A 25,635-nucleotide genomic window follows, 5' to 3' on the forward strand; every position below is an offset into this window, starting at 1 on the left:
CTCCCCCCGCAGGCGTGTCGTGCAGCGCGCAGAAGGGGAGGGGGGTGCAGGGGGGAGGGTTTCCCTCCCCCCGCCAGCGAGCGTAAGAGGGGGTTCGCCGAGCTGGGTCGCCGAGCGTGCTAAAAGTTCACAGCACATCGCAACTGTGCATGACTTTGCTCACCGATTATATCAACGGATACAGCTGCTCGCACATATCGTGTAAGCTTTCATCCCAGCCGATCGGAACGAGCACTCTCTGAAATTCTTGCAAGTGCGCGCTCTGGCAGGCCAGACTGTGTCGCTAATACATCGCACTGTACGTTATAGCTGCGCGCATTCTCGAGGAAGCCAAGAAAGCGCAGTTACCGGCTTCGTTCATACGCTGCACTCGCTCTCGCGGCCTGGAAAGAAGATCACGTATACAAGAAGCTGCGAATAATCGATCATGCTAGTTGGTTCGAGCTGAATCGCGCTGTAGCGCAAACGCACCGGGTGCGTCACACTTTCCAGGGCATATGTAGATAGCTGGGCTAACAAGGCAGCCGTACTGCGGCGGAGCATTCTAAAGGGGGCGCCACTAAATCGACTGGAAAGAGGCCCAGTAATCCCACTAGCGGACCGCCATGCGATCCATGGAGCGTGCCCCTAAGGGAGTCAAGTGACAGGGGACGCAATGTACAGTGTTTAAATGCCGAGCACGAGAGGAGGCTGGTGTAGAAGTGGCGACTAAAGTCTGAGTATGACCTGAGTGCCAGAGTCGTAACAAATGTTGGACCAAAGGTACTGCGGATGCTGGCGTGCACACAACCTCCTGGACCGGTGACCGGGGCCCCATAAAAAAAATGCCGTGGCGACTGGCACGCCCTAGCATGAGGATTCCCCGCCCAGAGGGAGGAGCTTTTCTTCCTATGGGTTTGGCTTTTCTCTCAACAACTTTCCAAATCAGGAAGCGTGATGTGTGCACGGATTGGCTCGCGTCTGCTGGATGTCTGTGCTGGGGTTGGCCCAGGGATGCGGGATGAGCCGGCGACTTGAGAGACGAGCCGCTCTCGCGGCTCGGGTAGTCTCTTCACCAGTTCACGTGGAGCAGTGGAGGGCGTGGGGGAGGGAGTTTCCGCCCCGCTACATGCAGCTTCCTGCGTCAGTCCGCACACCCACATTAACCACAACTACTAAGTGCATTAATCCCGGCCAGCAGCCCCGCCACAGCTTAGTCCGCCCAGCGGAACTCGGCACTGTCACGCCAGTGCTTCAGGGCTGCCGCGTACGGGAAGTCCGACAGAGAGAACCACCGCTGCGCCATCATGCGCACAGTCAGGCACAGGTGCCGCTGCTCCAGCCGGTTGCGCTGCTTGTTCTTGATGTAGCTCATGGTGCTGAACACAAGCTCCTTGACTTTGGCCTTGACATTGCCCAAGCTCTTATCCTTAACCTTAGGGGCCATATCGTGGGGCCATATCTACTGTATGAACTGGTATGAATGTAATACGCATAGCAAGTAGTATTTGCGGCGGGGCCCGGGTAGTTTAGGGTCCGGCGGATTAAATTTTTGGGCTGAGCCCCCCCAGCGCAGCGTTTCAGGGGGGGGGCGAAGCCCCCCAGGAACACCCCTGTCCGTGGCTGGTGGCTGCGTGCGTCGGCAAAACATAGCATACTGGCGCAAACCGCGAGTGCTACGTATTAGTATTTGTTAATGTCTATTGCATGTAAATAGGTGGCAGGGAAACTTCGGGCGGAGCGAGAAGTGCCTTCGCGGTCCATGGACAATTGACTTTCGCGAGGTCGCGAGGAAAGCATCCGGTGCCCGCTGATATGCAGTCTCTAAGGCAAACTATGTTGGCGGCAAGCAAAGCGGGGAAGTATATCGAAAGTTTTGAGCGACTTGCCGAGCCATGCCTGCCTACGCGCCAGAATGCCGAGAAGCCCCGAGGTCGGCCCCGCCCCGCGCCCAGCCCTTTGAGCGTGGGGCGCCGGGGAGGTGTTGAGTATGGCAGGAGGCGAAAGAAATGCTTGGGGTGTTTGGGAGCGTGACAAGGCACGCATGCGTGGCGCGGGAAATCCCGCACGGCCCCAACCCGAGTGTCCCTAGCCGATGCGCCTGCGCGTCGTAGCGGCATGGAGGCTCTGACGGGGCGTTACACGCCTAATAGCTCCCAAGCGTACGGGGGCTCAGCCCATTTTCCAGCTGTACAAAGCTGACACCCCTTGTTGGTACCCGTGTGGGTACTCGAGGCCCCAATAATTAGTTTCCAGTACCCGCGTCAATTTCGTCGAATTGTTTTCTCAGTACCCGAATGGGTACTAGTACCCGGTTTTGGAAACACTGCTAGATTGCATCGTCGGCCTACGTGGACATTGCGCAGTCTCCATGCGGGTCCCACTCCATGACAAATCGTGTCCCCAGGGAGGCGCCCACACGACGGCACCCAAAACCCCCTGATAGATAGTACTTTCAGGATGCCACCACGCCGTCCCTAACTGATGTGTACAGGACAATACATCAGGGGGGTTTCACCGCCGTCCGGGGGCTGCGCTTCCCCAGCTACCCCAGCCAAACCCGCACGCCAAGGAGGCCCCAAACCAAACGCAGAGCGGGATACAGACTCCGCCACTTAATGTATATATGTTACATGCAATCTATTGGAGCAATAGCGCTTGACGGCAGGCTAAAACGTGCTCGTCGAGGCTCAAGTCATGACATTGACCGACCAACATCCTGCATAGGCGTTGTTTTGGAGCGTGATCAATTGCCGTCAACACAGATATCTGCATAGATGTAATCAGGCTACTATCTGGCCTGATATGGCGTGTCCTGGCGAACGCGACATGCAGATGTTTGAGGTCGGCCCCGGCTCGATTCAGTGCCCCGGGGCTACCCTATTGACCTTATATGTTTGTAGTAGATGCTATAGGAGGAATGGTACTGGGCTGGGGACACGACCGGCCCGTAGTTGGACGTTGCCGACCGACCTCGCAGCGCCACCTTGCCGGTGCCTGAGGCGCATGCTGCCTATTAATTGCTATTCATAATTCTGGGTCCCTTTTATGGGGCCACGCGGCCACACACCGGTGCTCGCGCAAACCCGATACTCAACGCGGCGACGCGGCGTTCTTAAGTGGGGGGCCGAATTCTGTGCGCTGTATTTACACAACTGGGTCCCTCGCGGCTGCCCGGACAGCAAATGGCCGCGGCTCCGACATAAACGCCACGGAGCGCACTCCCGTATGCGGCCCCAGCGACGTCGCGAGCACGCGCGACCAGGGGAGGGGGGTACGCAACTCGGCCTGGATCCAGCCCAGGCTGCATGGGACCCGGCCAAAAGGTGTTCGGACCCCCCAGCGCCTGCTCCTGAGACTTTATTATTGTAACCTGGACAAATGTGTAGTCATATGAACCGACAGGTGCCCAGAAACGAGTGCCTTGAGTGAGTCGGCCATGGCCAATGTGCGCGCGCTTGAAACACGGGGGACGAAATTCCGGACACTTGTGATCAACTCAGAAGGCCTGCTGCCTCCTGTTGAATTAAAGTGAACGCCAGAAAGCGAAGGGCGCGGCCTCTCAGGAGCGATGCCCGGTGCCCTTCAGACCCTTCGCGGAAATGGCCGTTTGGTGCCCTTTCCGAGGCCCAGAGAACCCAGCGGCCCCTGCCCACACCTCTACGCATACGTCCCGATGCCATATTTAGGGGTTTGGTCCGTGTCTGTTGGTGTCAGCGCGCGCGTGCGTCCCGCGCTTTCAGGCGAGGGCCCCTGGACGAGGCACCTTACCCCTGGGCGCAAAGCGTGAAGCCCACAGCCGTGAAACACACGATTCTGCTAAAAGTTCGTTACATGCCTCCACTGTGCTTTGTGCGCGCCAGCACGGCTGCGCTGGTATGCACCTCCTGGCCGGGGGACTCGTGACTCCTGTGCTCATGCTCCGGTCTCCTTGTGCATGTATGAACACCCCCACCATGCGTGTACTACCTACCCTGATGCCTACCCTGCCCGTACCTGCATCTCGTGAGTGGCCACGTATGGTCATCTACCCTGATGCCTACTGTGTGCATCCCTAGGTTGGCCAGGGGCGTGCTGCCTCAGCCCATCTCCACGCTTCCGTGCGGATAAACAAAACACCCTCACTGCCGCCTTTAATATCACCTGCCTCTGTGTACATGTACAAGTCATAAACCGTGTCATCGCTTCTATGCAACATGCTGTGCTGACGCTGCACTCTCAGCCATGCTGCCCTTCACTTCTTTCCACTTCCGACTCCATACTGCATTGTACGGCCACGGCGTTCTTCCCTTCCGTGCTCATTGCGTTGTTCACTTCCGACTCCATACTGCACTGTACGGTACTAGGGAAGGCTTCCCTGGTACTAGAAATGAGAGAATATCGGCCATGAATGTCAAGGTTCCTTACGGTACGCATGCGCGCCCGAAGCAAAGCTACATGCACTTCTAGGTGAGGTGCTACACGACGTACATACATAATAAAGACATTTGGATCAGTCCTCACTATGGAGTCCCGCGCGCATGCTGTATGCGTGCCGGGCGCGGCGTTCAGACTGCTGTGTTCATTCATGTAGTACATGCGAATGCTTGCAAAGAATTGGGGATGCCCATCACAGCTCTACCTTGCTAGATCATATGGTGGTTACGACATCAGTAACCAATGCACTGCAGAAACCAATGCACTCAGTCGTTCAGATGGCAGCCGTTTGCGCACTCCCTCGCGCTGGGCGGGCGGTGCCTCTGCGGGGAGCCCCCGCTTGGCGCGCCCGGGCTTGAGAGCCAAGGGCTCCAACGCGGCCAAGCCGGCCGCCCCCACACTGATGCCGACCGCCACAACGTCTGCGAAGTGAAGTCGGAGGATAGCATACAGCACCAGCTCGCATGCAGATGGCGTGGTGCCAGTCCATTAGCCTGACACGGCCCGCAGGACTGGGCGCAGCTGAGCTGCCTCCGGTTCTGGCACCGCCGTCACAACTGCAGCAACGGCGTCCTCTGTGGCGGGTGCAGCTGTTAGCTGCTCCGGCGCTGGCGGTGACGGCGCAGCAGGCGTCTCCAGCTGCTTATCCGGTGGTGGCGGGTCGAAAGTGTCAAGGTCGATACTGCTGACGCTGGAAGCATTCCTGCGGTGGCTGCGCCGCAGCACATGCTGCTGTGGAGCAGCGGCTGCAGCAGCAGCCACAGGCACTACAGCGCTTCTTGACCCCGGCGCCTGCTGATGCAGCTGTACCTCCGTGCCATATACACGCGGCTGTGCCGCTGCGCCAGCCGCGATGCTGGTGTTCACCAAGCCCGCGACAAGAAGTGTGCTGCATAGTGGCCTTCCGCGCCTGCTCCTCCTCATAGCCCTGCTGTAGCTCTGCTTGCACAGTGCTGTTGTGCTGGGCGCACTCGAAACGAATGCGCAAGCCAACCTTCGCCGGCGGCGGCTGGGGAGTAATGGGAAGCACTGGGTTGCTGGGCTCCATGGTGGCGCTGAGGTAGTGCGAACCGGTGGTTCCAGACGCGGATGAAGCTGTACGAGAGCACCTTGTTACCGCACGTGTAGCAGTGCAAGTACTGCTTCTGCTCATCCCGACCCATGGCTAAACTTAATGTTGTAACTTGTGGGCTGACGCTCAGGTATACTAGGAGAATCTGCGGCAGGGAAGAGAGGCAGGCAGCAGGACAGGGAGGGTGAAAGGCGATATGGGAAAGGGCACACAGGTGCCATTACACACCACCCCTTGGCGCCTGGCGCCTCTCATTTATTCATACCACCGAACTACGGTCACAGGCAGTGTTTGGCGCTCAACCCACACGCTGGTATGCGGATACCGGGGCACGCGGGCGGGCGCCATAGGGCGGCGAAATGGCACGGAAAACGCGACCTTAGTGCATGTCCCCAAATCTCAACCGTTTGTCGATGTGACAAGCGCGTTAGGATCCCCTGCACCTCTAGTTGGCCAAGACACGAAACCACCAGGGAATTTCGCTTGGGCGGTCCTGGCGATGCAAAAATGTGCCATCATTCTGGTTGGAGCCACCGGTCCTCTCTAAGGCCCTGGCAATCAGCTCTGTATATGAGTAACCTCACATAATTGTAGGACATAACGGCGTCCCAGTGATTTAGCGCAGCTACGCAAGTCCGCAACGCGAAACCCCTGGAATTTCGCGACCTTAGTGCAGACCGTCTGCGCACGTCTAAACTATATCGGGCCAGGCGCACAGTGTTCATACAGATGTCTATTTGGCCAAGACACCTAACCACGGCAGGAGAGCCGGAGGCGACGCCATATGGACGTTCGCGACGCCAGGGGCATTTCCGGGCGGGAACTCATGCCACACCGGCCGCGTCCTTGAGACTTCTAAGGCCACGCCAGCCCAAGCCATGGCTTCTTATTGTCCTTGCGGTACTCTGGTAGCTGCTGGCAGCTCCTTAGAATGCCCAGCGAGCCCGCAAAGGGCCCATTACCCCCGACTTGCCGTTGCTTTGAGGGCCCACAGCAGCTCCAGTGCGCGGCGTATCGCCTGGCGACTAGCTTTCGAGCCCATTCCACTAGTCCATGCTATATAGATCGGTCGGTGGTCCAAAACGGCCGAAGATGGCTCCCAACACTCGAAATGTTACAGGGGGGCCTGCGCCCCATTCCTAGCGACACCTGTCGGTTCATATGACTACACATTTGTCCAGGTTACAATAATAAAGTCTCAGGAGCAGGCGCTGGGGGGTCCGAACACCTTTTGGCCGGGTCCCATGCAGCCTGGGCTGGATCCAGGCCGAGTTGCGTACCCCCCTCCCCTGCGCGCGACGCTCCTCGCAACAAAGCTGGGTCCCTCACGCCCGGGGCCCCGGCCCTCCCCCACACCCTCGGAGGATCGCCCGCGCGACTAAGTCCGGTTTCTATTATTATTCTTCTTATGATATAGGTGGAATAATAATAATAATAATATCTACGCAGGGCACAGGTGCCCGCGTGTCTTAAGGAGGAGTGAGACAAGCTCACCCCACCATCAGAAAACTTGATTTCCCTATCCCGGCTCCCCTGCGCGGGGGCCGCCATCGGCGGTCCCCTGGGTGCGCCCTCCCGGGCGGCATCGGGTGTTGGCAATGCCCATCTCTCGCTCTAGCCGGTAGTACAGGTTTGCGGTGCCCCGGAGTGTGGTGACGCTATGCATGTGGAGACGTGTGCAGCAGGCCTTGGCTGCCTGCGGTTTGGCTCCCAGGTCTTTGAGGAGAGTTTCAAGGGTACGGGGGACAGTGCCACCGTGGCCCAGTGTAATAACGGGTTTAGCATCCTAGTGCACAGTCCACCCTGCAGCTCGCATGGCAGTGGCAAGGGCGGCGTGCTGTGCTTGTTTTTGAATGAGCTTCTCGCTGTGGTGCAGGTCAGAGGTGTATCCAACTTCAAGGATGTACACTGGGTAGGCCCCTTTGTTGGCTGGTGGGGATGTCATGAAGTGTTCTGCTTCAGACCGGGGAAGGTTCGAGATAAACAGAATGTCAGGCCGCATCCTGTTGAGGTCTGCAGCGGGCACTTGCGGGCAGAGCCAGGACGGCGGCCGCATGCCCGCACAGTACTCAGGCAGTTCAGCTCGGGAGGTGGCATCCATTATCATGTAGCCACCACCGTTGTGACCATGGTGTAGGCATTCGGCAATCGTCCGCACTGCAGTGTTGTGTTTGGCTATCCTAGCGCCAACGAGTTGGGGGTGCGCGCAGTGGCCGGCAAGGTGACCTGCGGTGCCACGCTCTGGGTCGGATCCGCGGCTGCGCTGGGTGTGGGCACAGAGACCACATTTCTCGCTGTCTCGTAGTTTAAACAAAGCCAGCCGGGCCGGGCAGATGAGGCCTCCCTGACGAGCATTCTGTATGAACCGGCGCAGTGCTCGTATCTTGTAGATGCCCTCAGGCACCCGGCATCTACACATGCGTAGATGACCCTGACCGCGGCATCTACACTTAAGCCCCCAAGCCCCCCAAAACGTCTACGGTTCCCCCATTTTTGCGCCAAAACCGGCCAAAACCGTCTACACTGCAAACCCAAAAATTTTTCTCCGCCTTCGGCGGATTTTGGGCAGATTTCTACAGTGTAGATGGAAGATACGAGCACTGAACCGGCGTAGGCCGTGGCTGGCGTCCGAATTCGTCATGTACGCATTACTGGCGCGTGGGTCAAGGCTGGGTGCTGCCTCGGCCCATTTCTCAGTGTACAGGGTTTTGTTGGCGTATCCAGGGGGGGGGTAGAAAGATCAGATTCTTACCCCATGCTCAAAATTACAGAGCTTTAGGAGAGCATTATGCACGTACTTTTAGTTTTTTGGGCTGAGCCCCCCCAGCGAAGCGTTCCAGGGGGGGGGGCGAAGCCCCCCAGGAACACCCCTGTCCGTGGCTGCGTGGCTGCGTGGCTGCGTGGCTGCGTGCGTCGGCAAAACATAGCATACTGGCGCAAACCGCGAATGCTACGTATTAATATTTGTTAATGCCTATTGCATGTAAATAGGTGGCAGGGAAACTTCGGGCGGAGCGAGAAGTGCCTTCGCGGTCCATGGACAATTGACTTTCGCGAGGTCGCGAGGAAAGCATCCGGTGCCCGCTGATATGCAGTCTCTAAGGCAAACTATGTTGGCGGCAAGCAAAGCGGGGAAGTATATCGAAAGTTTTGAGCGAACTTGCCGAGCCATGCCTGCCGACGCGCCAGAATGCCGAGAAGCCCCGAGGTCGCCCCCGCCCCGCGCCTAGCCCTTTGAGCGTGGGGCGCCGGGGAGGTGTTGAGTATGGCAGGAGGCGAAAGAAATGCTTGGGGTGTTTGGGAACGTGGCAAGGCACGCATGCGTGGCGCGGGAAATCCCGCACGCCCCCAACCCGAGTGTCCCTAGCCGATGCGCCTGCGCGTCGTAGCGGCATGGAGGCTCTGACGGGGCGTTACACACCTATTAGCTCCCAAGCGTACGGGGGCTCAGCCCATTTTCCAGCTGTACAAAGCTGACACCCCTTGTTTCCTGGGTGGCGACGGCAGCCGCCCCTTTATCGGCTTCCTCGTTGCCGTGTAGCCCGGTGTGCGAGATCACTTTAATCAGAGCGGTGGGTGCGCCCCGGGCGTGGCGTGCATGGAGCAATGCCACGACTGAATCCAGGAGGTCCCGATGTTTACTCAGATGCAGTCGCCGAGGCTCGTTAATAGCTCGTTTGATTAGGTACAAGCTTGCAATAGAATCTGATGCAATAGTGAGCTTCTTATTTGCAAATTCTTCACCCTCGCCACCAAATTCTGCGAGCGCAGCACGAATTGCTGCCAGTTCAGCTCTCGTAATAGTGTTTGTGCACCCAGCGCCATTTGGATTCACGTAGACAACGCGAGAATCGCTGAACCAGGCGCAGGCGCCGGCAACCTGGACTTCTTTGCCATTGTTAGTTTTGATTTTGCTTACCGAACCATCTGTCCAGACAGTGCCATTCACGTCGTGGGCCAGAGCATGGTGGGTCTGGAATCGCGCGTTAGGAAAGCGTCGTGCTTCGTCAGCCATGGCGTGTATCGTCTTTGGGTTGGCGTGCTGGTATTTGGCTTGCTTCAGAAGTGAGGTTGGGAGAGCCGGGCAGGTTGGGGCCGGAGCCGTGTGTGTCCACGTGCGGGGGTCGCTGATGTGCGTGGGTGCGTTCGCCCCCCGTTTCAGTGTGTCCACGAGCCGTTTCAGGCGGGGGGCAAAGCACTGGAGTCCGGCGGGGTTCCCAACAATGACCAGTCGGAGCCCCTTCTGGCGTTCAGCCTGGGTGTTGGTGCCAAGTCCTGTGTCAAGGCCCGCGGTGCCCGCGGACCAGTTGGCCAGCTCGTGGCAAAGTGGGTGTTGAAGCCACTGCGTGTGGGGGAAAGTGGCCGCTTTGGGAAGCGTCAATACAGTAAGGGTTGGTTCCTGTGAGTCACGCATGGCCTCGGCGCATGCGAGGGCCCACATGAGCGCCTTCCGTGCATCGTGGGGGGTAGAGGGGGGGTGGGCATATTGCAAGCCGGTCCATGCGGTCTGGTAGGCATCGTGCAGTGCGCCAAAGGCCCCATCAGCAGGGTCTCGTGTCCAGTATTCGTGGGCTGCAGTGGAGGAGTTTAGTGGGGACGCAAACATTTCCCGAATGTGTACTGCTTGTGTGACCCGCAGGCATTGGACGATGGCAGCTACTGTGCCTGCCGGCAGCGACACCTGGTGCATTGGCATGGCCTTGCGGTCCTGCTGCGCCGGGTCATAGCGGTAGCGCATGATGAGGGCAGCGACCGCTTCCTCGAAGGCGTTGGGCCGCTGGTTGCTGGTGTGCCTGAAGCGCTCCCACAGGGTAAGGAGGCGGGGGTAGGTGATGGTGCCCAGCCAGCGGCCACTGGGTTCATGGATGTGCGCCTCAGCTGGGTCACGGCGGGTGCCACCAGTGGTGGTAATTGTGTATGCTCCGGGGGCCACGATGTCCTTGTAGGGGTTGCACGGGCTTGTGGTGATGGTGGTGGTCGTGCGGATGTCACGCGCGCGGGATGCGGTATCGAGGGGCTCGGCGTCGTGGCGGCCTTGGCGCTGTCTGGCGGTAAGGTTCCGATCAGGTGCGGGGCGCACTGTTCGGGGCCGCGGGACTTGGTTGGTACCGTTTGCTAGCCGGGTTTTGCACTCCTCCAGTAGCTCCTCCCATTGTGGACTGTGTTTAAGGTCCCGTTCACGGTCCGTGCTCGGCGCCCACGTGACATGTCGCAGGAGTTTGGTCGTCCAGGACGAGAATAGGGGGGCCCCAGTGGGCTGCGGTGCTGCCGGCTCTGCAGCTTGGGCAGGCTCTTCAGGTGCGATTGCGTGGGCTTGGGTTTCAGCCGGAGGCTCAGCCACGGTCTGTGCAGGATTTGGGTCTGGGCGTGCCGCAAGTGGGTGCTTGTAGCACCTGGCGTTCTGGATAGTTGAGTAGCCCATGCGAACAAAAGCAGAGACAATGCCGACAGGGCAAATGGACGGCTTCCACTGCACCATCCAGTATTTCTCACGTGTCCCAGAGGTGTCCGCTCTGGCCTTGCGCTTCCGTGTCAGTTCTTTGTCCGTGACAGTTTGTATATTTTCGCTGTGCAGGACCTGTGCCAGTTCCTGTCCGTCATTGTCCAGGTCGTAGGTGAGTTGAGTGTCACCGTTAGTGCGGTTGTCGGTGGGCCGTGGGACTAGATCGTGTGTGATCCTGGCGCGGGCCAGTCGCCAGCTGGGACGGGCCCCGTGACCTCCCGCAGCTTGCACTGCCGGGGCGGTCAGGGGCGGCGCTGCGCTGTCGACGTCCATGGGGTCGTTGTGCGCGGCCGCCTGGTTGGTTTCCATAGGCAATCCTGTGTTGTTCAGGTACTCGCTTATGGCGTTGGGTTCGGGGTTGGCAGCATTAGCCGTGAGGCGGGTTGTGAGGGCGGGTGGTAGCCCACGGCGCTGTTGGCGTGGTTCGACAGCATGTGCAAGGGATGGTGGGTCTTGGGGGTGTAGGTGGCCGATCCGCATGTGTCCTGTCATGTCTTTGGCGAGCGCTTGGAATACCGAGCATGCCGTTTCGTACCCCCGCGTGCCCACCGGCAGGCTCTCATCGCCGTTGGTGAGCCGCAGGGCATGGTTGATGGCGGCGCGGTCCCCGGTGAGTAGGTCCTCAGGGGTAGTGCGTGTAGTTTCTGCAATGCGTGCGCGTTGCGCTGCATGTTTTGTAACGCGCCGTGCGCGTGTTTGGTTCTGTGGTGGCTGGCGTGTTGTAGCCGGCTTGCGGGCTCTGGCCGGTGGCCGTAGGGAGGGTTGCGTTGCCCCATCAGCGGGGACTTCCGGTGCAGCAGCACCTTGTGCGCCGGGATGGGCCTGGGCCGCCCCTGCTGTGGAGTGGGGGGCTAGGTCGGCGGGGGCTTGCGTGGTGTTTGCTTGGGCGGGGGGCGCCTCCGGGAGGGGCTGCAGGTACCGGTCGAGGGGGTTGGCCATTCCGAGAGGGAGGGGGTCCGCCCTCATGGCTAAGGCCACGATTGCGGCCACGTCAGGCAGTGCACGCTGTGCGGTGGTCAGGGGGGCAGGGCTGCCGTGGGCTGGGGCGTTTTCCCCTGCACGTGCAGCCATACTGAGAGCAAGGCTAAGCCTGTTCAGGGCTACCTTGTGCTTGTGTCGGACCCGGCTCGCTCCCATGTGCTTCTCGAGGTCCAAGCTAGTAATCAGGTGTTTGCCTGTGTTGCGGTCCACCAGGTGGCTCAGTTCGAGCCTCAGGTCCGCAAGAGGGAGGACTTATTCAATGGGGAGAGGTTCGACGCCCCGGGCCTCAGCTTCTGCCTCAAGGGCAGCGGCAATGGACCAGGTAGGCGCAGTAAAGGCAGACCCATTTTGGTACAGTGTGACACCGTACTCTTTTGCCAGGGTCATCTGTTTCAGCGTCGTAAGGTGGTGTGACCTATGGGCTGGGAGAAGGTGGGCCTGTGTGGGGCCAGCTATGCTTGCCTGGCGCGGCAGAAGGGCTCGGGTTACTATCCCAAGACGGCCCGAGTCATTTAGGGCAAGGACCAGGGCCCGCTGGGCCACACGCGCGTATTGCGGCAGGAGGGAGCCCAGGCCCAAGCCGTATTCGTCGGCGGGCAGGAGGGAGGTCCGGGTGGGGAAGCTGCGGGGGAGTCCGTAGCAGCGTTTTGCAAAACCAGCCAGGGTAGTAGTGTTGAGCGTTGTTATGTCATGTTTTGTGAAGGGCATTGCTGCGAATCCATATGCAACTGTGGTGTGCACGCACTGTTGTATCATGCGCAGGCGTTGTGCCAGTGTCGCCAGGGATGTGGCAATGGCTGTGCCCTTGTCCTTCACAATCTCGGTGACTCTTGCGACATGTGCCGACCAGTCCAGCGAGAACGTGAGCTGCACTCCCAGGTACTTGTACGGCTGGGTCGGGGGGAAGTACGGGACAGGGGTCGTGCCAATCTTAATTGTGTTGGTCATGTTGCGGCGCATGGTGGCGAGGGTAGCTTTTCCTGTGGGCCCGTCAAGGTTGGGGTCCGAGCGAGATTTGTCGTGCCAGATGGCGGTGGTGGCACACTTGGTGTGATTGACACGCAGGCTCGCCCACTCGGCGTAAGATGCGATTTTGTCACATTGAACCTGCAGGTCGTCGAGCGAGTTGGTGAGCGCCGCCAGGTCGTCTGCGTACGCGGCGGCACTGCAATGGTATTGCAGGTTTTCGCTGGGGGTCAGGCAGCCGTAGTGGTAGCCCCGTCCGCCCGCATGGAGCCAGCGGACAAGAGGTTCCATGAACAGAATAAAGAGCACAGGTGAGAGTGTATCCCCTTACTTGCACGGTGCCTCGCTCTATAGGAATGGCGGATGTGCTTCCGTGTTCGGTGCGGATGCGGGTGGTCGCATGTGCATATAGGTTGCGGACTGCGCGGATCAGGTCCGTTGGCAGCCCAAGGTCAAACATAATTTGTAGTAATCGGTCCTGGTCGATTGTGTTAAACGCGGAGCTATAGTCCACGTATACCGCATAGACATCTTTTCCAAACAGTGCGGCATCCTCAAGGGCATGTACTAAATTTAGGACCTGCCTTTCGGTGTTGCAGTAGGCACGGAAGCCTTCCTGTGCTTCACTGAATAGCTGGAGGGGGCCAGCCAGTTCGCCAATGCGTGGATATCCACCATTGATGGCTGGTCGGGTCGGCCCGGAACTGTGGGATGGCCGGGCGGGCACTATCGCATACCCCGGTCGGTCCGCCCGCAGGTAGGCAGGTTATGTGGCCGGGCTATGCTGGATGCCCGCGCCGGCTGGATGCATCTCCGACCCCGATGCCCTGGACAGCCCTGGATGGCTCGCCCAGACATCCCTACCACCCTCATGGCCTACAGCGCATCATGTCCCCATGCAGCGGCGCCTCATGCCCAACTCGCCTGGCCAGCACCAGCCTTTCATACCCGTCTCGGCTCACTATTTTACAGCAGACAGTCAGCCTTCGCGTCAGCACGGCCGCAGCTAGGCAGCCACCCTGCTGGTTTGTTTTCTGCGCCGGCGTCGACGTTTTGAGAACCGCCATGCCGCACCCTCCTTTCTGCCGTTCTCTTTCCTCTTGTCCTCGCATGTACGTACTACTCCTGGCTCACCGCGGATGCCTGGCTGCGTTCCAGGTGGGGTTCGCGTTATCACAACGCATCGCAGCCTTCACTTGGTAGTCTGCGGCCAGTCTACGCCAGCCCAGCCTCCGACAGCCGTATACACCAGCTGAGAGTCACAGGCTTTAGGACGCCGGAGTGGCGCAGCTTGGCGCGCGGTTATCTCGTCAAAGGTAACGTAGCAGTTGCGGTCGCTGCTCACGCTTTTCTCTTTGCTTGTGCTAGCTCATGGCCTCGGCTCTACAACGTCATGTTCGCTTGTGCGTGTTGTGTTTTTCAAGCACGTCAATAGCACAGGGATAATCGCCCCATTGACTAGTGTTGCGGAACTAGCTAATGCGTACATAGACCAGAGCGGAAGGCGGAGTGGGCTTGCAGGTGTAAGCGTAGGGTGCGCTACATGTCCGTTACGCACGAGGGAATGCCAATACACACCCAGAGGGTGCCAGACACGCGTGTGGGTTTCACACGGCGGAGTGTCCCATGCACGAGTCACACAGCGTTTATCAACGCTACACCTTCAGAGCCTTACAAGTATTCTTACACGGCGTATACATACGCCACCTATCCTTCGGTTTCTCATATAGTTCCTTACTCTCCGCCTAGTTGCCTAGCATCACAAGTCCTCCTAGCTCTAGTTCTCTCCTGGTAAGCACCTAGTATGATCCTGTCTGACAGCTTACAAGTGGTATCGAGACCGAATAGCGCATACGTGCGATACGGCCTCCGAAGTCGCAAGGTCGATCCGCGCCAAGCGCGCTTATCTCACAGTCACGCACCAAGCTTAAACAATGGCAAGCCCTTGTACGCGCTGAGTGCTTAACCCGCTGACCACCGCCAGCAAAAATGGGTTCGAGGACGCACCCTTCTAAGGGGGGGAATGTAAGCGATCCTGTCATCCTGGGATGCGTTTTGTGACAGCTTACAAGTGGTATCGAGTTCCAGGACTAGGAATTAGCTACTAGCGAGCGAGCCCGAGCAGGCCGACTCTAATACCAAAAGCCGGCCCGGCCGCCAGGCCAGGGCCCGGCGCCAAAGGCAACCGACCTTCGGGCGGTCTTCAAAGGCTCTCAGAAGCCATAAGTGGCCGTCGTAGCTGACTTCTGGGGTCGTCTCCAGACGTTTGTGACTTTGGGTATCAGGCCAAAGGGTTGGGACGCTGTGCCGTTTGCGCATCCCTTCATATCTCGGGCTGTTGGTGACGGCATGGTTTTGCGCTTGCCGTATGACGCTGATTCCCCGCCCCCCTCGCCGTGAGAGGTTGTGCGTGGTTGGTGGCTCTGTGTGTGGGCAGGATGCACGTGTGGGCGACCGTTCTAGTACCTGGACGCTTGCGCCCTGGTTAGTGCGTGCGCTGTGCGTGTGTCCTGCGGCCTAGACGTTTCCCGGCACTCCTGTGCCTAGGCTTGTGGCGTTGAGGCACAGCGGTGGGGCTCTGGCGGGTTGAGGCTTGGCTAGGACTCACTGTGCGCGGAGTCACACGGACTTTGCCCGCGGGAGGGTTTGCAGCAAAGTCGGGGTTGGGCCCTGATAGCATGTGATGGCTCGGCGTCTTCGGGAGCTGGGACTGTCCCCTCTGTAACATCCGCATCCATAAGTGGCCTGGTCGCTTTGAGCGCACCTCTATTGGCCCTGCATTGGCGGCCCGATACGGATAAGCCTCGCCTAGACGCTTGGTACCGATCGTTGGCACGCATATATTGCCTTTTGGCTTGATCAAATAGCATATAGCCAGCAGCACGCCACAATGGCAGACCCAGTTCCACCGGGTGTGCTTGCCGGATGGCGCATGTGTTTGCGCAAGTACTACGAAGTCTACGAACTTCCCATACCTGACATCCTTGAGGATGGCAACGCGAGAGTGCTACGCTACCTTGCTAGCTCTCACGACTTTGACCTGCCTCCCGATGCCCTTGCCGCTCAGGCTCTCCTCCACCGGCTAAACGCCGAGCGCCAGAACTTCATGGCGGCAACCACACAACGTGACGACATGCCGGCCGATGCTGACGGTGAGCCTGGGGCACGGGTGGGCACGGCCGAGGGCACGGGCGCCGCATACACGGGCCCTGCCCGCACGGGGATTGGTGGCGCACTAGCCCTCACAGGCACAGGCACCGCAGCGACAGCCACTGTCGACGCTGCGGCCGCATTAGCAACAGACCCGCCACAGCCCACGGGCTTCGGCAATGACGCGCCAAGCGCTGACAATCTGCTGCCGCCCCTACCACCTCCCCATGCAGAATTGCAGCCCCAGCTGCAGCCGCCGCGCGTGATCAACGCCAGCCTGGCTGCTAACCCGGCTGGCGGCACACGGTACCATACCGCAGCTAGCAGCCCCGCGCACAGCGCCGGCAGCGACGGCCAGGATGCAGAGGCAGATCCAGAGCGTCTCCGCCAGGAGCGCGACGCCGCCCGCGCAGAACTCGCGCGCGTGCAGAGGCAGCAAGAGCGCGACCGCGCCACGGCCATCGCCGCCCAGACGCGCCTCGCCGAGGAAGCCCGGCGCCTGCGGGAAGCCCAGGAGAATGGCACCACGGCCGCCGCCGCGGCCGACGCCCCTCCTCGGCCCGCAGCCTCAGCCCCCGCTGGCCCAGCACCAGCAGCCGGCCGACCCGGCCGCCTGCTGGGCGGCATCCACGCCGCGCCCGGCGCCCTGCCCATCCCCCATGCGGACCGGCAGGAGCTTCAGCAGCACCACGCACACGTCGTGCCACAGCAGACGGTGCAGCATCAGACGGCGATGCCGGCAGCCTCCGCGCACGGCGCTCAGGCCATGTCCATCAGCCAGGACCGCGAGGAAGGCGAGGTGCACCACTCGCGTCCCGCCGTCGACGAGCCGCGGCCCGCCACGCGCCAACGCGCCGAGCCGCAACCGCGCCACCACGCTGGCCAGCCGCTGCGCCTCGACGCACTGAACACGCACATCAACTCATTCTGCAGCAGCGACATCGGCGCCAGCGCCATGGACCTCAGCCGCGATGTGGCCGCGCCAGTCCTCATGGCGTTCCTGAAGCGCCACATGGACGACATGGGCGTCCACTACGAGCCCCACATCGACCTGCTCATGAAGGGCAAGGGCGGCGCGTGGGCCCAGGACCCGCCAGTCGTCCGCATCGCCAACGGCGACGACCTGGGCTTCCAGGAGGTCCAGCCGCGCCGGGTACGTTTTGTCGATGAGGCTGGGGCAATCGGTAGCAATGGTGTAGACACGGTGGGCACGGCTGCGCCACTGCCCACCAGTGCGGGGGGGACGCTAGGCGTGGGGGCACCCGCCCTGGCGGGCGCCACTGACGGCACACCGCCCGGCTCCACGGCCCAGATGTCCCCGGTCACGTCTCCCATGCGCATGCAGCTGCACGCACAGGGACAGACGCACACCGCGCCTGATCCCGCCCCCGCACCGGCACCGGCACCGCACTATCGCGACCGTCACGACCACCGTGATGAACCTCGTGTCGTCATCCACGCATTCACGGGTGTGCTGAAGGGGACTATCACAAACATCGCCACATGGTTCGACGTGCTAGTGATGATTCTCTCACGCCGAGGGATCGATCCAGTGGCGAGCTTCCTGATGTACTTGGGAGGTCAGGCACAGCAGTGGGGACTGACGTGGTTCCGCGCGTGGGAGCGCGAGCACAACCGCCAGCCCACGGTTGACGAATTACGCCATGATTTCCTGATGCAATGGGACAACCTGCACCTGCACACTGCCAACGCTGCACGACAGCGCTTGCACAATCACGAAGTGACGCAGACAGGCACGGTGTCCGCTTACATCACACAATTCCGCCTCATTATGCAAGACATTCCAGACATGCATATGAACGACCGCGTGGCTCATTTCCGCGCCGGCCTCCAAAAGGGCCTGCAAGCCAAGTACGCATTCAAACCCGGCTCAACCGTGCCGTGGGATAACGTGTACGAGCTCATGAACCATATCCTCGAAATGACCACTGCCACCAACTTTGCCAACGGCAAAACCCAGCCATCAGTCGCTGCCGCTGACACGCCTGCCTCCCGTTCCCCTTCCCTCCCCGCACGTGGCGGTATCAAGAAGGGCGGGCGCGCGCGCAACCACGGAAATGGTGGCCGCGCCGGCGGTGGCGGCCGCCACGGCGGCGGTGGCCACGGCGCTGGTGGCCACGCCGGTGGTGGCCGCGGCGGCGGCGGTGGCCACGCCGGTGGTGGTCACGGTGGCTACGGCCGCGGCGGCGGCGGCGGCGGCTACGGCCGTGGAGGCGGTGGCCACGACCGGGGTGGCCACGGTGGCGGCCACGGCCGCGGCGGACACCAGCACGGCCGCGGCGGAGGCGGTGGCCGCGGGCGCGGCAACCTCACTGCCGCGGACCGTGAAGCCATGCTGGCGTATCTCCACGCCCAGCGCGAGGCTGACAATATGCAGGCCGGGCTGAACCCTAACGTGCGCTCCATCCTAGGAATGTAGAGTGCCGGCGAGCGGGTTGAGGGCACGACTTTGGTAGATACCGAGTCAGTTGAGAGAGATGTTGCGGCGATAGGAGAGTTTACGCCGGCGGCGGCCATGGCAATAGCCGTTCAGATGGCGCCGCGTACGTTGGGTCTCTTGCCACAAGCGCGTTCGGTGGGTGACTACGGCCCCACAACGCAGGCGAAACAGGCTAGTACAACAACAGTTGCTCGTATTGCAAAAGCAGTAGTCGGAACTGCTAGCCAGATTGACGAGAAGCCTGTGTACATTTGGTGCGGACCGGACAGGATGGTAGATCCGGCCGTATTTCGCCTCCTGCAAGAGATAACTGGTGTTGCGTTCTCGATGGACGCGTCATGCAACCCCAACGGTACCAATTCTCTCTGTGCCCGCTACGCCACGCCGGATGAGTTCTGCAAAACAGACGTAGCCGGCGAAGCCCTCTGGTGCTGCGCCTCACCAACAGATGTGAGACAGTTCCAGCAGCACTACCAGCGCTGCAAGAGCAGCAACCCAAACAACACCTGCGCAGTGTTTGTCGTACCGAAGTCGCATCATTTGAAGCAGTACTTCTCTCAGCTTGGGTACAAGCTAGTGCACGAACTTCCAAAGGGCTCGCCCCTGTTCGTGTCACGCAACGGCACAGGCCAGCAGGGCCGGCTCCCCATGCCTCCCACCCTGTGTCCCGTTCAATTCTGGTACGATCCGCGCGCAAAGACCGCGTCGCTTGGCTCCCTAGGAGGAGACCTCAACAGCCGCGAGCTCACGTTCGATGCACACACGCACGGACGACGCCTAGTGGTGCTCCCCGACAGCGGTGCAGCCACAAACGGCCCCGAAGATGGCTTCACGTCACTAGCAACAGTGCAGAAGCTGGGCCTACGCCTCATGCCATCAAACACGGCTTCCGTGCGCCTGGCAGACAGTGGCTCCCAGGCCATAGTCGGCACAGTGCGCTTCCCCATCCGAATGGGCTGCATCAGCGACACGGTAACCCTACTCGTTATGCAGAGAGGTCACGCATCAGCCGACGTGCTGCTGAGCGCAGACTGGATGAAACGCCGTGGTGGCAGGCTCTGTTACGACACAGACACACTCTCGGTTCTGAGGGGGGGGAGACGCATTTACGTCAAGCCGCGTAGCTCTCAAGCACAACGCCTCATGAACCTCGTACTAGCAGTACATGTGTCCCAGTGCGGTATGGACGAAATGTCCCCGCGTCAAGCATGGAAAGCAATGAAACGCGGCGCCGAGGCATTCCTAATGCTCGTGCGACCCGAAGGCGAAGAGGGCGCCCCCAGCGGCCCCTCCGTGGCAGCAGTAACCCCTGACTTGCCCTCCCCAACGCCCACATCCGGGCTCATTCCTACGCCACAGCTTTCAGCATTGCTCGACAAATACAGCCCCATTTTCCAGAAAGTGGATGGCATACGGGATAGCACGGACCCCGTTGAGCACACCATCCCGCTCATACCGGACGCCGTGCCCCCGGCAAAACGCTCTTACCGCCTGTCCCCGGACGAGAAAGCGGAATGCAAGCGGCAGATCGCTGACCTGCTTGCTAAGAAATTCATCGAGCCATCTAGCTCCCCATTTGGAGCGCCGGTAATCTTCGTGAAGAAGAAAGACCCGGAGTCCCCAACCGGACACAAGTTACGCATGGTGCTCGACTACCGAGCGCTAAACAAAATAACGCAGAAGCGGCGTTATCCCATGCCTAACATTCAAGAAATCTTCGACCAGTTGGCCGGCGCCACTGTGTTCTCTTCCATCGATTTGGAGTCCGGTTACCACCAGTTGCGTATTTCCAAAGCAGACATCCCCAAAACTGCATTCATAACACCAGAGGGACAATTCGCTTTCAAGGTGCTATGCTTCGGCTTGACGAACGCACCCGCAACTTTCCAGGCTACGATGAATGGTTATTTTGCTAAACAATTGGGCAAATCGGTCCTTGTGTACCTCGATGACGTTATGATTTTCTCAAAAACAGCAGAGGAACACTTGCGACACTTGGAAGAAGTCTTCCAAGTGCTACAAACGCATAACTTGCGTGCCAAGCTTGCGAAGTGCGAGTTCAACAAACCTGAACTCAAATTCTTAGGCCACATTGTGGGCCGCGACGGTCTCAAAGTCGACCCCGACAAAGTACGTTCGGTCGCCGAATGGGCCGTGCCGCAAAACCGCAAGCAAGTTCGGTCGTTCTTGGGCCTAGCCAATTACTTCCGGAAATTCATACAGGGGTATTCCTCCCTTGTAGCACCGCTCACAGCCCTGACTAGCGAGAAGTCACCCTGGCTTTGGTGTGACGCCTGCCAGCGGGCATTCGAGGGTGTGAAACGTGCGCTGATCACCGCGCCTGTGCTTGCACTACCCAACACCTCCGAACCCTTCGAGGTGAAAACGGACGCATCAATCTACGGAACAGGTGCAGTTCTGCTGCAAAACGGCAATGCCATTGCGTACCTCAGCCACCGGTTTACACCAGCTGAGAAGAACTACACCACCACCGACCAGGAAGCCCTGGGGGTGATTCACGCTTTACAAGAGTGGCGCTGCTATCTCGAGGGCGCGCCAGATGTAACCGTGGTCACCGATCACCAACCCTTGACTTACCTGGACTCTATGAAGGCCAACGGACTGCTCTCACGCCGTCAGGCTCGGTGGATAGAATTCCTGCAGGACAAAAACGTTAAGTGGTCCTACCAACCAGGCCGCATCAATGTTGCGGACCCTCTAAGCCGCATCTATGAAGATGTGGTTCCAGAAGTGCCACGCGCCCAACTAGCAATGTTGGTACTGCAGTTTCGGGCGCAGCACCCCGATCTCGTCCTAGATCCACACGTGCAAGCAATCACGCGCGGGCAACGGACCCGCAATGCACCTCCACCTGCGGGCACAACCATCCCCGCAGACATCCGCAAGCAACTTGCAGATGGGTATGCATCCGATCCGAAGTTCCGGAATCGGAACTGGGTAGCAAAGCTGAAAAAAGTCGGCGACCTGTACTACCAGGGGGGACAGGTGATGGTCCCCGCCGTTGACACGTTACGGCGCAGTCTCTTGGCTGAATACCACGACGGTGGTTCCAGCGGGCATCCAGGGCACGAACGTCTATACGAGGCTATAAGGCGGGAAGGTCTGGGAAGGTCTGGGCGCAGACTGTACGAGATACGCCGCCGCCTGCCCAGACTGCCAACGTAACAAAGCCTCAACCGCAAAGCCGCGCGGTTTGCTTCAGCCACTACCCATCGCCAAACGGCCCTGGGGAAGCGTCACACTGGATTTGATCACCCAGCTTCCCGAAACCACCTCCGGACACACTGCTATCATGGTTTTCGTGGACCGTCTTACAAAGATGGTGCATTTTGCGCCCACGACAAACGAGATAGATGCAGAGGAGGCGGCATGGCTCTATTTGCAAAACATTTTCCGCCACCACGGATTAGCGGATGAAGTGATTTCCGACCGCGGACCACAATTCGCGGGTAAATTCTGGCCTGAAGTGCACAAGCTCTTGCGCACAAAGGTGCGGCTGTCTACAGCCTTCCACCCACAAACTGATGGCCAAACGGAACGCATGAACCGCTTACTTGAGGAGACGCTACGGCACTACGTAGGCCCCAGGCAAGACGACTGGGATGAATGCCTGCCAATGATTGAGTTCGCTATCAACAATGCGCGCAGCAAATCAACTGGGGAAAACCCCTTCGAACTCTACACGCCGTACCAACCGCGTACTCCCGGCAACTTGGGTTTACCACCCAAGCATACCTTTTCCGTACCCATGGCATCGTCCTTGGTTAAGCACATGGGCGAACGCCTGAAGAGAGCAATTGCCTGTCTCACCAGTGCCCAGGCACGGCAAAAGCAGGCTGCTGACGCCCGACGCCAGGACTCCACATTCGCCGTGGGATCTCTCGTTTTGCTGAGCACAAAGAATCTCGCCTTGAAGGCTCCAACCGGCGGTACTAAAAAGCTTATGCCCAAATTTATTGGACCCTTTACGGTCCTTGAGAAAGTTGGCCCGGTAGCTTATAAGCTATCGTTGCCCGAAGGGTACCGCATTCATCCGGTTTTCCACGTGTCGCTGCTGAAACCGTACACCAGTGACGGCCAGTACCAACCCCCGCAAGCCCCGAAGTTATTTGATGATGACGGCAATGCATATTGGGAGGTTGAAGACATTATTGGACACCGCGACCGCAAACTGGGCGGAAGTCGCTCCAAATCGGTTCGCGAGTACCTCGTGAAATGGCTTGGCTTCGGCGCTGAGCACAATTCTTGGGAACCCTCCACAGTCCTTTGCGAGGATGAGCTTGTTGAGCACTGCATCAACGACTACCTCGAACGGGTGAACCTGCGCAATGCTAAGCGCCAACGTCGCGCCACTGGCACGTAACCAAGTGTGTCCGGTTACAACGCGTCACGGCTCCCGAGGACGGTTCGCTTCTGAGGGGGGGGAATGTAAGCGTAGGGTGCGCTACATGTCCGTTACGCACGAGGGAATGCCAATACACACCCAGAGGGTGCCAGACACGCGTGTGGGTTTCACACGGCGGAGTGTCCCATGCACGAGTCACACAGCGTTTATCAACGCTACACCTTCAGAGCCTTACAAGTATTCTTACACGGCGTATACATACGCCACCTATCCTTCGGTTTCTCATATAGTTCCTTACTCTCCGCCTAGTTGCCTAGCATCACAAGTCCTCCTAGCTCTAGTTCTCTCCTGGTAAGCACCTAGTATGATCCTGTCTAGCTGGTGACAGCTTACAGCAGGCGGCACGAGAATAGGCAGTCAGTAGCGCAAGTTGCGAATTCACATGTTGCCTCGTAACCGACGGTAAACGCTGTGGACGGTCGCGCCCATGGCTGGCTGACGGAAGGTGGCTGCTGTATTGGGATGGCTGGGCTGGACGACGGCGGCCGGGCTGGCGTTGGGACTACCAGAAAGGATGCGCCCGAAACAGTAAGCGAGTAACCATAAGGAGTGGGCAGGAGCGGTCTACAGGATCGCCCTGGATAGGGGACTAGAGCGAGATAGTGTGGAGCGGCAAAACAGCGGGCAGCAGCAAGCATTGAATAGAACATGCGTCGCGGCAATGGGTGACAAGGGTTAAACATCACTCGCTGCACCAACTGCAACAGCGAGAGGCCACCGGTGAATATGTTCACCATTCTTGTGGTTCGGAAGTATGAATTTACAGAAGCATCACCGTGAATGGCAGGCCGATGTGCTTATTAACAATGCTGTCGACAGTGAATGGTTTGAGGCGCATACTTGTATTTGGTTGAAATCGCGCACGTCACCGGGCGGGGCCGGGCGGTGCATGCGTGTCGCTGAACTGCGGTGTGACAGGAACGCAAAGGGGAACGGGCCGGGGTACACATTAAGCACGCAGCGGCGGGACTAGCAAACAGCCACGCAGGCCCAGCAACGCAAATCCAGCAACCACAGCCATGCAGACCCGCTACGTGCAACAGCCGACGCACATGCACGCGCGGAACTCCAGTCTCCGCGCCGCCGCCACCGCCGCGGACTCCGCCTCCCGCGGGCGCAGTGGTGCGTGGCGCGGCGGACGGGCCCGGCGGTGCATGCGTGTCGCTGAACTGCGGTGTGACAGGAACGCAAAGGGGAACGGGCCGGGGTACACATTAAGCACGCAGCGGCGGGACAGGAAACAGCTACGCAGGCCCAGCAACGCAAATCCAGCAACCACAGCCATGCTGACTTCTGGGGTCGTCTCCAGACGTTTGTGACTTTGGGTATCAGGCCAAAGGGTTGGGACACTGTCCCGTTTGCGCATCCCTTCATATCTCGGGCTGTTGGTGACGGCATGGTATTGCGCTTGCCGTATGACGCTGATTCCCCGCCCCCCTCGCCGTGAGAGGTTGTGCGTGGTTGGTGGCTCTGTTTGTGGGCAGGATGCACGTGTGGGCGACCGTTCTAGCACCTGGACGCTTGCGCCCTGGTTAGTGCGTGCGCTGTGCGTGTGTCCTGCGGCCTAGACGTTTCCCGGCACTCCTGTGCCTAGGCTTGTGGCGTTGAGGCACAGCGGTGGGGCTCTGGCGGGTTGAGGCTTGGCTAGGACTCACTGTGCGCGGAGTCACACGGACTTTGCCCGCGGGAGGGTATGCAGCAAAGTCGGGGTTGGGCCCTGATAGCATGTGATGGCTCGGCGTCTTCGGGTGCTGGGACTGTTCCCTCTGTAACATCCGCATCCATACTCCCGCGTGTTGCTGAGACAGGTCGGCCAAGCTAGGGTTCGCAAGTGACACTTTACACAGTCGCGTGTTTGACTGTTCTGTTCAGTGTCTCATATGTCAGAAGAATTTGTTGTATCTGCTACTGCAACTGACTTGCGCAACTTGGCCTAGCGCCCGGGGCACACTGCATTGCGCCTCCGACACGGTCCCGGTGCGCTGCCCCTCTGAGTCACTGCTCCAGCGGTTCATGCCCGCAACCCCTCCTAGTGGCTGCACTTCCCCTGCACCCGCACAGAGCTCAGTCAGGCTCCCCCTGACCCTAGAATACCAACACTCCCCCTCGGGCTGAACTGCCGGAGCCACACTTGCTATCAAACTGCAAAGATAGCACAGCCTCATCACCTAGGCATGCAGCCCCTTCTGTTCGGCATGGGATGTGAATATGCAACTACTTTTATGCCACGCCCATCGCCGCGCGGCAGAAGCAGAACTTGTTGGCGGGCAGTGCCTTGGTTAGAATGTCCGCCACCATCAGCTCCGTGGGGCAGTATCGCACTGCCACTTCGCCACGCGCCACCCGCTCCCGCAGTAGGTGGTGGTGCACGTCGATGTGCTTGGAATGCGACGACGTGACGGGGTTGCGCGCCACGCTGAGCGCGCCCTGGTTGTCAATGTTGATCGGAATCGCTCCCTCCTCCAGGTCCAGGTCAGCAGCTAGCTTACGCAGCCACAGCGCCTCGCGCGCCGCGGCCGCACCGGCCTGATACTCCGCTTCCACAGTGGACGCCGCCACCGTCTTCTGACGCTTGCTGCACCAGGCAATCGCCACATGGTTGCACAGGAACGCAAAGGCCGTGGTGGAGCGGCGCGTTACGGGGTCGCCAGCCCAGTCCGCATCTGAGTAGCCGACGAAGC

At 59.7% G+C, this 25,635-nt stretch overlaps 3 protein-coding genes across 3 annotated transcripts; 2 read left to right on the forward strand and 1 right to left on the reverse strand.

The window, feature by feature from the left end:
• Positions 1-13,484: 13,484 nt before the first annotated feature.
• Positions 13,485-14,566, forward strand: CHLRE_02g142406v5 (uncharacterized protein). Its single transcript, XM_043060156.1, has 2 exons — positions 13,485-13,674; positions 14,107-14,566. Exons 1-2 carry the CDS (start codon positions 13,577-13,579, stop codon positions 14,171-14,173), a joined length of 165 nt encoding a protein of 54 aa, XP_042927911.1. The 5' UTR covers positions 13,485-13,576; the 3' UTR covers positions 14,174-14,566.
• A 48-nt stretch (positions 14,567-14,614) lies between these two features.
• Positions 14,615-18,885, forward strand: CHLRE_02g142426v5 (uncharacterized protein). The gene is made up of 3 exons (XM_043060157.1): positions 14,615-14,708; positions 15,985-16,069; positions 16,301-18,885. Exons 2-3 carry the CDS (start codon positions 16,024-16,026, stop codon positions 18,505-18,507), a joined length of 2,253 nt encoding a protein of 750 aa, XP_042927912.1. The 5' UTR covers positions 14,615-14,708; positions 15,985-16,023; the 3' UTR covers positions 18,508-18,885.
• A 2,092-nt stretch (positions 18,886-20,977) lies between these two features.
• Positions 20,978-24,734, reverse strand: CHLRE_02g142446v5 (uncharacterized protein). The gene is made up of 3 exons (XM_043060158.1): positions 24,610-24,734; positions 24,007-24,123; positions 20,978-23,858 (listed from the first exon to the last, which is right to left on the reverse strand). The coding sequence occupies exons 1-3, from the start codon at positions 24,679-24,681 to the stop codon at positions 23,820-23,822; spliced, it is 228 nt and encodes a 75-aa protein (XP_042927913.1). The 5' UTR covers positions 24,682-24,734; the 3' UTR covers positions 20,978-23,819.
• Between the last annotated feature and the right edge of the window lie 901 nt (positions 24,735-25,635).

Source organism: Chlamydomonas reinhardtii, chromosome 2 (assembly GCF_000002595.2).
Source record: "Chlamydomonas reinhardtii strain CC-503 cw92 mt+ chromosome 2, whole genome shotgun sequence".
In the NCBI taxonomy this organism is placed as follows: domain Eukaryota; kingdom Viridiplantae; phylum Chlorophyta; class Chlorophyceae; order Chlamydomonadales; family Chlamydomonadaceae; genus Chlamydomonas; species Chlamydomonas reinhardtii.